Source organism: Onychostoma macrolepis, chromosome 15 (assembly GCF_012432095.1).
Source record: "Onychostoma macrolepis isolate SWU-2019 chromosome 15, ASM1243209v1, whole genome shotgun sequence".
Taxonomy (NCBI): Eukaryota; Metazoa; Chordata; class Actinopteri; order Cypriniformes; family Cyprinidae; genus Onychostoma; species Onychostoma macrolepis.
Window position 1 is genome coordinate 24686679 of NC_081169.1, and position 13223 is coordinate 24699901.

The window sequence follows — 13223 nt, forward strand, 5'->3', positions numbered from 1 at the left end:
GAGGCTACACCCAATGGATGAAACCCACACAATTATGCAGATGATCCCGGTTTGTGTATCTTCAAACCAGGACTTTGATCAAACAAATGACATTTGGTGCAGATTGGACATTGCTTGTTTAACTTAGTGTAAAACAAGACATTTCCTGTTGCCAGCAGGTGGTGCTATGATTATAACAGAATATTGGCCTTTAGATGTGTTCAAGCCAGGACTCTTATCGAACGTGTGAAGTTCGGGGCAGATCGGACAATGTATGGCTACAACAACTTCCTTTTCCATGGCAAAACATCAAACTTTGTCAGGCTGCCAGGGACACACCCTTTAACGAAAACTCAAGATCTTTGCAATTTAACATCGCAAAGGCCTTTAGAGTAGGTTGACCAAATGAAATGTTGATGTCATTAAATCTCTAGGATGAGTTTGTTAGAGCATAAAACATGCCACTTCCTGATGCCAGCAGGTGGCGCTATGACTATAAGTGAATATGGGCATGGACATGTGTTCAGGACAGGACTCTTAACAAACATGTGAAGTTTGGGGCAGATCGGACATTATAAGCCTGAATTATAACAAATTTCTCTTTCATTGTGAAACATTGAAGTTTGTCAGGCTGCCACGGACACGCCCTTCAACGAAAACTCAAGATCTTCGCAATTTAATGTCACAAAGGGCTTTAGATTACACTGACCAAATTTGGTATCGATCTGTTTAAATCTCCAGGAGGAGTTTGTTTAAATACAACGCTTGAAAATGGCAAAAACAGCACAAAACTTGCAGAGAAAATTCAAAATAACAGACTTCCTGTTGGGCTTCGGACTTCATACTAGGAGACTTTTTTGTAGGTATTGGTGTATTACAAGCGTCTACCAAATTTCGTCCATGTACGTGAAACACAACTCGAGAGGCACTTCATTGAAATTTTATAAGTGGCATAAGTAATGAAAACGAATTGTATCTTACACAGTTTTGCATTTACTACACTATAAAAACATGTAATATGAATAATACACATATCCATTTGTGAGCTGTTAATGTGTGGGACAAGCCGAGTCTTGATCTTAGTATGTATTCTTGGTCCTGTTGACAGACTGTTGGTTTATACCAAACAGCACAGCCTGGTAATACATCCCTATAGGCTGATTTGTCATTTTTACTGATAAGGGGGTAAAATGTGGCGTCATAAGCACACATGATGAAATGATTACAGCTTTAACTGGTTTCACAGGGGTAATGGGCATATAGCAGAGTCTCCTGCCACACTAGAATATTCTTGCTGTTTGATACTGTCATTGGATGGTGCTATGAAGTAAAAAGCAAATATTAATGGCTAGAAGCACAAAGACAAGCATGGATGTTAATTCTTTATCTTGATATTTTAGTAGCAATATAGGGAATCGCTACGGGATATTTAAAATGTAGTTCATTGGAATGCTGTCATTCTACCACAGAAGCACAGTTTGTCAAACTTAATTTTTCTTGTTGTCTACTCTGGACAATTTATAAAAATGTGTACGTCTACACACACACACACACACACACACACACACATTAAATAAATAAATAAATGAATAAAATCACAAAATTACTTTTTATAATGTTACTTTTCTTACAAAGAAAAAAAATCACACACATTTTAATTAACATTTTCTTTAATTTATATGGGGTTTGTTGCAAAGCAAAAGCAAAACACATTTTAGTTCATTATAAAACCAGAGATCTATGAAAATGAGATACAAATACACAATGCAATTATCAGTTTCTTGACATCAATGCAAATTAATGAGGCATGCATTCCAGCTATTTATGGCACAGTGTATCTGTAATTTCTAATGGCTGGCACATCAGCTTCCATCTCACAATTTAAAAACATGAATGAAGAACACACTGCTAATGATTTATCTACACAGCTTCTATGCTTTTCCTTTTTGTATGTGTTATTTAATTTAAATGCACATTTAGCATTATGAATGTTTAACCCTCAAGTGTCAAAGACTGGGTCAGACTGGGTGCCGTTCCACTCTGGGAATGAGATTTGCACTGGGATTGGGAATGTTGCGAGAGGAGAGCCAGGTGTTCCTCTGCGAACGCGCTCTCGAATACCATCGCCAAAGATTGCTTGAGCTTTTTCTGAAACTCTTCACACATGAATACGTACAAGAAGGGATTCAGGCAGCTGTTCAAATAGGCAAGACTAACTATAAAGAGCCCTATCTGGTCAAAAACATTATGGAGGCTGGCCAGCTCATCTGATGTGTCTGTATCATACATTTCATACAACCGCACTTCGAGGAATTTGTAAACGTAAAAGGGAAGCCAGCAGAAGAAGAAGGTCAGAATTACTGCTAGGATAATACGGAAGGGTTTTAGTTTATTGTTTTTCCTGAGGCGCTTAACTCGTACTCCGATTGCCATGTAGGAAGCCAAAATTATGATGAACGGGATGAGGAAGCCCACTACAAAACGGAACACTACCATCCTCTTGTAGGTTTCCAGACTTGAAAAGCCAGGAATGCACAGGGTTTGTTGTGGAGAAATGGAATAGGTTTTCCGAAAGATGACTACAGGCAGACTGCAGGCAACTGCTGCTAACCAAATAAACAGGCAAATTATCCTTGCTTTCAGGACGGTTCGTTTGGTCCGGGCCCACACCACCACCCAGGTGGACAGGCAGCGGTCCAGACTGATCGCTGTCAGCAGGAAAGTGCTGGCACACATATTGAGCACGGTCACCAGGCTACTCAACATGCACATAAACTCACCAAAAGGCCAGTCTGAATCGCGGTATTCATAAATTATAGTAAAGATCAGGAAAAATGAAAATAGGAAGTCGGCTACCGCCAGGTTCAGAAACCAAATGGTATTGACGGTCCTTTTTATTTTGAGGCCTGCGATATAGATGACCATTCCATTGCCAGCAACACCAAGCACACATATTATGCAGTGCAGGAAAACATTGATGTTCTTCAAATATTTCACTGTGGCATCTGTGCTGTTGGTTGATTGAGCTACGGTTTGGTCTAAAGTAAAAAGAAACAAATAAATAGCTAGAAACTGGTCAGTCCAAAGATGAAAGCCAATGAACAACAACCAACAACTGAAAGGTGAAACAGAGCTACTTAATACAGGGCAAATGAGGAAACTAATAACAAAACACCTGTGATAATTAAATGAATATCCATGACAACTAATACGTGGTGGGAAACTAGAACAAATGACAATAGAGACTTATGAAAACGAATTAGAAGTTTATGAAAAAAGACAAAATAACTGAAAGTCTGTGACAGAAACACATAAAGACGAGTATGCATATTTGGTGTTTATCTAGATATTTCACTAGAAATGTGGAGGATTGCTAAAGAATATTTCGCAATGTTGTTCAATGAAACTGCTAATATCATTTTAGTAGGAAAAAACAGCTGTACTTACTCATTTTGACTTTATTTGCTGAAGAGGCTAAAAAAATATACACAAAAAATTATTAACCAAAATCTCTATCTGTACACTGTAAAAAGTGATGTTGACTTAACTTAAAAAAAATTGAGGAAACCCGTTGCCTTAAAATTATTAAGTAAATAATTTGTTTACTTAATTTTTTTAAGTTAAGTCAACTTATCACTTTTTACAGTGAACTGTGCATTATCAGCATTTCAACTTAATTCTGAATAATTTTCAACATATATACATAAGGTGCTTTAAGGGCTGTTAAAGACACAAATAAATTTCATTCATTTGGAAAGCATCAAGGAAATAAATGTGAGGGGAAAAACTAAGCAAAAAATTAAGTAAACTAACCCTTAAGAAAAACCAAAATAAAAAGTGGAAATGAAGAACACTGAAAAAAATGTTTTAATGTAAGTGGTCGCAAACAATTTTAGCTACATTTAATTAAAAAAAATATGTTGATTTGTTTATTTAAATGTAGCTAAAATAAATTGATTGCAACCACTTACCTTAAAAATATTGAGTAAATTCAATGAATCATTTTTTTCAGTGAAGAAGATATTGCAAGAAATGTTAAACTTACTCAACATTTAAACAAAAAAGAGCTTTAAGTAAAAAGGTCAATCACCGACACCTTACCAGTTTTCTGAGTTGCTAGTTGACTGGAAACTGGTCTGGTCCATTTCACTTGAATATCTTTTTAAGAGTAAGAGAAGATGACTTATCACATTGACAGGAAACTCAGAAACCAATTGCATAAGTACTGCTTTCTGAAGTTTGTCCAAAGTCACTTTGAAATCTGATGATGTTTTGGGTCATATTTATGAAGAAGATTAGAAAATTCTAGAAAATCTAATCATATATAATCACACATACATACATACATACATATATTTGGGGTGTAACACAAGCATGACGTTTCAGTACGTACCTGGTTTCGGTACAGCAGGGGGGAAAACTAAACATAAATTTGCTTTTTTTAATAAAACTGTGGTTTACTGAACAAATTGCTATTTCTTTAAATAAATTCAATTCTAATTCAAATTTTCTTAGGGATAAAAATCTATCTCAGCTTATTTTCTAAACAATATTAAGCCCTTTTACACACAATTAACAATAGTGCCCAAACTTAAATTGAATTATTATTTATTTTAAAATATAATAATCAACACTCAAATGTATGCAAACATGTAAATTGCACATAATGCAGTTTTTTAAATTAAGTTTTAAATGATAAAATTTGTATTTGTTGTTGAAATGTTCATTTGCACAGTGGCTGCCATTAATTGTTTCATAACAGGTTTATTTAAACATACATTAAATAATTAAGACATCACTAACAGGTAAAATAAAATATAATTAGTAGTCTAATATTTGGTGAAATGCTCTTCTCTAGATTTCATGTTTCTAGCGAACTAACAAGCTGTGGACACTGATGACTTGCCTGATGTAAATGAAATGCTATACGTGACATTTTGTTCACAAGCTGTATTATAGTTTTAAATCTGTAATACCTCACATTTAAATCAGTTCATCATATCTACTGACCAAGACAGCATCCTTTATTATGCTTCTATTTTCTTCCACACATTGCTTTCAACACTTGCTTCAGTAGCATTTGCCGTAAGAGGAAATGTATTTCAGTAACGCCAGCTGCTTAATGCATTGTTGATTTTATTACATAAACACATGCCAGACTTGGTAATAGTGCTTATGGCTCAGTTCTGGTAAATGTGCACAAGAAACCTAATTCCAGGTTTCTAAGTTAATATATAAGTCACTGAAATGTGATCATGTGGGGATAGATAGATAGAATGCTGTGTCTGTGTTTTATGTCTAGTAATAAAGGTCAGACAGAAATTGCATAAAAACTGTATTTATAAAACAAAACCGAGGAAGACTACAGACAGAATGTTTCAAACAGATTATCTTCAGTTTTGGTGCGTAAATAAACATTGCAAAATAGATATTAGCATTAAATTGGCAGTATTACAATCTGACTAAAAGGTTGTGTAAAACAAGTCAGCGAAAAGGATATATAAAACAGAAAAATATCTGTTGAAAATATTTTTCAATGTTAAAATATTTCCACAAAGCCACTTTAATAAACAAAGACAAGTATAAAATAAATCATTTGCAGGTTTTCCACAAAAAGCATGAACAACAAATAATTTTCAACCCAACTAGAAGCAGCAACACTGACCCGACCAATGGTGTGAGTTTGAGGCGGGGCTATCAGTTTGTCCAGCCAATGAAAACTGGGGGCACGTGAAAGTCAACAATGAAAAGTCTTTTTTTTTTTTAGTTTGATGACACTGATGGCACATAAATTGCAATGTTTAAAACTTCAGATTGTCTTTCACACAAATTGGCTTTGAACCTCTGGCATGAGATGGCAGACATCAAGGCAGCGATGTTGAGAGCTTGTTAATGTGATTTATCCGATCACTTCAATCTAACATAAGGAATGAATATCTCTGAGACAAATTTTCTAAAAGCATGCATTGTTGTCCTGGCTGCTGCCACATGATGATATGGTCGTTTCGTTTGTCTGCTTGAGACCTTGTGATTCTGAGAGGCGTGAACATGTGGAAGGGCGAGACGTTCGGAAAGGCAGATGTTCTTCTGCAAAAGCCGTCTCCAGCACCAGCAACAGAGACTGTTTGAGCTTCTTCTTAAACTCCTCACACATGAACACATAGAGAATGGGGTTCAGACAGCTGTTAAGATGAACCAGGCAGTTAACAAATGGTCCTATTTTAATGAACGCATTTTCAACGTCACTCCACCCATTTGAATTTGCAATTATGAAAGACAGCTGTTGAACATGAAAAGGAAACCAGCATATGAAAAAGGCCAGGATCACAGATACAATGACCCGGAAAGGCTTAAGTTTCTTTCCTCTTTTGAGACGTTTGGCCCGCACTCCGATAGCAATGTATGAAGATGCAATGATCAGGAAGGGGATGAGAAAGCCCACTATAAACCTGTATATGAACAGAGACTTTAAGATGTTTATAGAGCATTCATAGGCACATCGATTATTCTCTCCTGAGCGGCACAAAACAAACGGAATGCTGCAGCCGCTGGATAAAACCCACATGAGTGAACAGATGATCCTGGCTTTGACCAGAGTTCGTTTGTTTTGAGCCCAAACAATCACCCAGGTGGACAGGCATCGATCCAGACTGATAGCCGTGAGCAAAAAAATGCTGGCAAACATGTTTAGCACCGTCACAAAGGAGACAAACTTGCACATGAAGTCACCAAAGAGCCAAACCTTGTTAAAGGCAGTGACAATGTAGAGGATGATGATTAAGATGAAGATGAAATCTGCAATCGCCAAGTTGAGAAACCAAATGGAGTTGACGGTCGTCTTCATTTTGTAGCCAGTCACATATATGACGAGCCCATTTCCAACAATACCCAGAGCAAAGACGACAAAGTATATGAATATATTGAAGATTTCAATGTCTGATAAGACTATCTGCGTTGAGTTGGTCAACTGCCCCACACTGTTGGTCGCTGTACAAAGAAAAGAGAAAGACAATGGTTTATGACAGAATTAACATTTCTGATTCTTTCCTTTGACTTTTGAGTTGAAAACTGAGTCAAGTACAAGGATTCGTTCACAGATGCAATTGATATGGTTCACAAGTTCAAATCACTGACTCAACGATCCTGTGGTTAACCATGGAGGCCCGTTTTTGCCACCAAATCAAAAATACTGGCAATTTTTTAATCTCACAAATTGGACTTGTTTTTCTTACAATTCTGAGACAGAAATAAACAGAATTGTGAGATACAAATTCAGAACCGCAAGATATGAACACGAAATTCGGAGTTTACATCTTGTAATTCTGTTTATTTCCCCTGCCGTGGAATAAAAAATAATGCAATTGAAATCTAATAAATTTATCTCAAAATATTTTTATTTTTATTTCACAGTTCTGACATTTTTCTTTCCCCAATATAAGTTGTTTATATCTTATAATTCTCAATTTATAACATCTCACAATTCTGTTTTTTCCCTCAAACACAATTTGCCTGAATTGTGTGATTAAAATGTTGCAGTTCCCTTTTTTATTTCAGTTGCAGTTCCATTGTTTATCCTGTGGCAGACACAAAGAGAAAGTTGTTAGTAATGATTTTCATTTCTGAATAAAGCTGTTAAATGTCTTCAAAATACGTTTTACATTTTTTTAATTATTATTATTACAGCTCTGATTTTTAGTATGAATTTTATTACTGTTCAGTTAGAACTTTTACACATTTCTACTCATTGTAAATCATTCTCAAGATAAAATCATGTGTAATCCTCTAATTTTCATTATCAAAATTATGGGGATCAAATGTTTGCTAACTGAGGTTATAATACAAGGATTTACTCATTCTTACACCAGGGGGCAACATTTCCTATGCTCTGTATTATATAAAAAATACATAGTGTATATTATAAACAATTTTAACACAAAATTAAACTTTTTCTTAAACCATAAGAATAAATGAGAGTACTTTTAACTCAACTTCTTTTCTTTTCTTTTTTTTTTTTTGCTGTCTACAGCTGTTAAATGAAAAAGACTGTAAGCAAAATCTTGTTGCACAATTCACATGCACCATAAGACCACAAAACACTAACCATTAAACAGACAAGGCTGTAACTCGTGTAAAATATTTTATTGCTGTTCTGAGCTCAATACTGCTTGCAGACAGTTTTGCATTTAAGCAAATAATTTTTGCATTAATACAGTTGCAAAATGTTGCATCCTGTATGACCACAGCTTTTTCACCACTACTGACTAATATGGCACGCACTAAGGATGTTACTGAAGTCACAAAAACTAATGCACAATATTTTTTATAAAAAAATATTTAGTTTGACATTTCATCTTAAAAATAGGGTTTTACACTGAGTAATAACAACAGGAACAGATGATGAGATGATTTTTTAGATTTCTGTTGGGTTAGTCTAAACTTTCAACTCCAGTAGTAGCCTAACGCTGGTTAATCTTGATCAAATCAACCATTCAGAAGAGCTCGAGATAATGAATCCGAACCAAAGGGGTGGAGGAATCAAAAGATCCATGTCATTTTTAAAAACAGCATTACAGGAAAAAAACCATTTCACCCGGTTATTTTCATAGGCATCGTATCTGTCTCAGTAAAACACAAATTTGGTATAGGCACAACATAGGTTTAAAAAGTGCATCAAACAGGAATATTGCATAGATAAAGGTTCTTACCCATTTTTAGTCCTTTCTGTCTGTCCTTCCTGCAAGTGTGTTATCAAAGCTCCCAACAACGTCTTTGAATGAACAATTGCTGGTTGTTTCCCCTTTACTTAAATGAAAGAGAGAGTGGGGTGGAGTGATGATGCAACAAGGGAACTATGCTTCTGTAGAAAACTTATTTTGAATATCAGCTTTCAAAGGAAAAATTCTTCCATGGGGGACCCAAAATAAAACCATCATTTATTATTGTTTATTAACATAATAAAAAAAGAGAGAGAGAGAGAGAGAGAGAGAGAGAAAGAAATACTTATGACAACAGCCACCAAAAATGAAGGGGAGAGCAGATGATTACTTCTGCATTTTAACATAGGTGCTTTGAGCCTGAAATGCAAATTTGACTTGCCACATTCTATTCATAATATAGTTTATCTTTCTTTTTGAGTGTTTAAAAGCAGTACAGATGGCGCCATCTAGAGGCCTTGATCGTATTTGTAACTCACTTTGGTTAAAAGCATCTGTTAAACCAGTGGTTTTCAATTTTTTTTCAGAGACTCTATTTTTTCTTTTTAAATTGTCGCGACCTATATATATATATATATATATATATATATATATATATATATAAGTCGAAAGAAAGAGAAAGAAGGAAGGAAGGAAAGACAACTGCACTACAGTAGGGATGGGTATCGGTAAGGTATTAACGGTATTACTACTCTTACTGATACTGCTTATCGATCCGGTACTTTAACGGTATTCTTATCGGTACTTTTTGTTATATATATATATATATATATATATATATATATATATATATGAATGAGACAGATTAGGAGCTGGATTAACATTGCTTTATATTCTGAAATGTAAAATAAATATTTAATTAAATTAATATAAAACATCAATTTGTAAATGCACCAGTGTGCAGGCATTTTAGTGTTTTATATACATAAGATACAGTAAGAACATGAACAAAGAAACAAAGTAAAACAAACCAACAAATACAATAAAACAAATATACAAATTAAATGAAATGAAATAAACAGTGCTTTCATTTTTCCATGAAGGTCTACTAACATTAATGTTCAGGTAAGTAATAGCTACAAAAGAAATCTAAAAGTAATCAAACGTAAAACAAAAAAATTAAAATGTAAAATAACACTGTATAATTTTCACTGTATGTATTGATAGATTAATGCTTATTAAAGCTATAACGTTATTCAGATTAAGAGCTGTGGGTGATTTTCTCTTTGCATTTTGTTATTTAACATTGATGGCCCAAGCACCAGTCTGTCACTTTAAGACAAAATATTGACACACATCGGATTTTCTCCCAACTGATCTCGTCCACTTAAGACATAAACTGTGTTTAAGTGAATACTCTCGTAGCTGGCCATTTTGACATTTTGTGTGCATTTGATCGTTTGGATGCGCCTGAAGCTCAAAGTGTAATCTGCTTGTCCGTTTTGGAGCGCGGCGCGCACACACATTTCATCCTGGGGAACAGCGTCTCTCGCGCTGATTGTGCTTTCAACGTTTTATTATCAAACATGTCCCGCAATGTAGCAGCAGTAAAGACAGCATTTTACAATAATCACCGATTGAGCTGATTCTGACGTTGTTTTGGTTAGGGAGGAACGAATGCGCACCGCTGTAAAGGGAAGGAAGTTGTGCTAGAAGAAACACGGCTAGAATACTTAGAAGCCAAAATCGAAAAAAAATAAAAAAATAAACTAAGCTTAATATAACAGCCACAGGCCTAAAGCATAAGCAGATGTTTGAATAGTTAGTTCTCTCTTCTATCATAATTAAACAGGGCTTTCATGTTGCACGTGCTGAAACTCCTCCGCGTAAGCGCGTTCTCGTTTCTGAATTGCGAATAGCAAAAATGTATCATAGACAGATGTTTGAATATTATTGCACATAAAAACAGCTGGCAACTCTGGTGAAATATAATTTGCAAAATAATGTGTATATATAGTAACAATAAATGTATGTGTGTTTTCTTGATTTCTCCAGTACCGACAGCAGAACCGATAACATCAGAGTTTATCGATAATACGGTCTTTCATAATTTAGCCACGAGACCGATTTAATACCGGGTTTCGGTACCCATCCCTAGTCTCGAGTCCCACCGTAGAGCTCTGGAAGGAAGCTCTGTTCCAAAATCAAATCACTGTCGGTGATTCTGGAATTAGTGAGGGTGCTTGCCTTCATGCACATCTATTCTGACATATCATATTTTGTCCAGTCCATAATTATGATTATCACAATGTCATTGCAATTTCGAGAGAATATGCGGATGTCACTTCCGAACGTTTGTTGCAAGTACGACACATTGGTCCTCTTAGTAGCATGAACAACGAAACTTTTATTCAAATTCTGAATGGAGAATAGGCTATATACAGCAAAGAAAGCGTGCAAAGTGCGCTTCCTTAAAAAGCTGTCACTCATTTCAGTTCATCACGATCTCTAATTCTGCTATAATCAATGAATCTGTCAACACAGCACAATTAATCTCTTATTTACATCACCTACACTTTGTTCATTATAAGGGAGGAGCTTCCAGAACTCTGGACTGAACAAGAACACTCGCGTTCTGAGAGGTGAGTGGATTCTGACTCACTAAAGCTCCTCTGATTGGCCATTGCGTTATAGAAATCAACAGATATGTCTCTGATTTGCTACAATGTACAACGCTGCAAAAACAGAGCGCAAACACAAATACACATTTGATTCTGACCTGAGGCGGCTTCCGGTTACTTTCGTTTTGTTGTTTATGTTATTTAGTTAGCTACTTCTTTCCTGAGTCTTGAACTTGGTTACATACGTTTTCCTTAAATCATCCTGGCGACCCATTTTTTAAGTCTCGCGACCCAGGGTTTGAAAACCACTGTGCTAAACGAATAAATGTGGACCTATAAAAAGGCAGACCTTTTAAGCCAATTAAGACTAGTTTGTCATCTGTCCATCTTCAAAATGGACAAAAATCACCTTAATGGCTCCATATGGCTATAAATAGCCTAGTCTTTGTAAGTCTCACTGTGTGTAGAAGAGATTGTGCCTTTGGCCTTTTTGTATGATGCAAATGAAAACCTGATTATACAGGAAAAAGTTATAGCTATGCCTATGCCTAAGACCTGTGTTTTTCATGGCAATCTGGAAAACAAGGTGTTGTTTTATATTATAGAAAATTGATAGGTTTTAAAACCACCAGAAAACAACATATCCAAAAAGCCTTTCTATTTATTTATTTAGACTGGTAGAGGGTTCCCCTATATAATACAGTGAGAACAGGTGAGGTGATAAATGGCAAAAGGGAGGTTTAATATCATTAAACACCATCTTAATAAGTTGCTTTTAAGAATTTTATTTTTACATTTTAACATTTCCAGGACTCTCAGTGTTCTGGATACACAGTTTGGTACATCCCTGACTCATTCTTGAATGCTCACAAAAGAGAACCAGTCCAGTGTCAACTAGAATCAAATGAGCAATGTCAGTCTTTTCTAGTTTCCTCTTACATATAAATACTCATGTTTTGAACTTTTTAGCAGTAAAGGACTGACTGCAGCAGGACGCTTCCACATACCTCTAGGAAAAATAAAGATTACTTGAGTACGTTTTACAGGATAATACTATTTCAGTATAGTAATCTTTCTAGAGATTTTCATTTTTAATTCAGTGTGTGACTTGATATTTGATCCTGAAACAACATTTACTGTCCAAAAACATATACCTAACCCTGGTCGCCGTGATTTTGCCAAGTAAGACATGTTCAACATTACTGTCCAAAAATATAGTTTTAATCCAATCCCTACCCCTAAACCTAACCTTACCCACAATTTATTCCTAAAATCAGTGTGAAATGATAGCTGATTAACAAGGGTGTAGAAGCACCTAACCCTGATCATAAGCCTAAAACTGATATTTCCTGAAAAGTCATCCCTCAATTCTGATTGGTTGATTGGAATGACGTTCCAGGACAACAAGGATGTTGATCCAGGAACATGTTGTAGCTATTTGGTGAAATCACGCTCACCACGTAATCCTATCCCTACCCCTACCAATAATTTATCCCAAAAATCAGAGGGAAATGATAGCTGAATAACAAGGGTGCGGAACCACCTAACACTTGTTGTAAGTCTAAAACAGACATTTCCTGTAAATGTATTCCTCAAATCTGATTGGTTGATTTGGGATGTTGAACCAGAAACACATTGCAAATCACATTCGCTAGATATTTTAGTTTTCCAGTGTAAAAGGGCTCATCATTTTTAACTGTATGTGATTTGCATATGGGAAAAGAAGTATTTCTTTCATATGCCATAAAAAGTATGACGTGAGATAATATTTAATTAGATTAAACCAGATTTTCTAAACATTTCCCCCCCTCCAAAATAGAATATACTGAGTTGTTGATTCAACTTTTCCACTGGTATAATGCAGTTTAAGGCTGTTTATTTTGTTCAACTTCATTTGTATAAGTCATAAAAGTGGCGGCTATCAAGCAAAGACAGCAGAGTTGTAAATGTCTAGATAATTTGAATGGCT

General features: G+C 35.4%; 2 protein-coding genes across 3 annotated transcripts; both read right to left on the bottom strand.

Moving 5' to 3' along the window:
- Positions 1-1669: 1669 nt before the first annotated feature.
- On the bottom strand, positions 1670-6747 carry LOC131554042 (C3a anaphylatoxin chemotactic receptor-like). The gene is made up of 4 exons (XM_058799071.1): positions 6722-6747; positions 4081-4137; positions 3427-3453; positions 1670-3017 (listed from the first exon to the last, which is right to left on the bottom strand). The coding sequence occupies exons 3-4, from the start codon at positions 3428-3430 to the stop codon at positions 1972-1974; spliced, it is 1050 nt and encodes a 349-aa protein (XP_058655054.1). The 5' UTR covers positions 3431-3453; positions 4081-4137; positions 6722-6747; the 3' UTR covers positions 1670-1971.
- LOC131554043 (C3a anaphylatoxin chemotactic receptor-like) lies at positions 5021-11439 on the bottom strand. Of its 2 annotated transcripts, XM_058799073.1 has the most exons (3): positions 11413-11439; positions 8685-8781; positions 5021-6966 (listed from the first exon to the last, which is right to left on the bottom strand). In XM_058799073.1, the coding sequence occupies exons 2-3, from the start codon at positions 8686-8688 to the stop codon at positions 5933-5935; spliced, it is 1038 nt and encodes a 345-aa protein (XP_058655056.1). In that variant the 5' UTR covers positions 8689-8781; positions 11413-11439; the 3' UTR covers positions 5021-5932. The 2 variants fall into 2 exon arrangements, with proteins under 2 accessions (XP_058655056.1, XP_058655055.1); XM_058799072.1 differs by lacking the exon at positions 11413-11439 and having other exon boundaries at positions 8685-8838.
- Positions 11440-13223: the final 1784 nt, after the last annotated feature.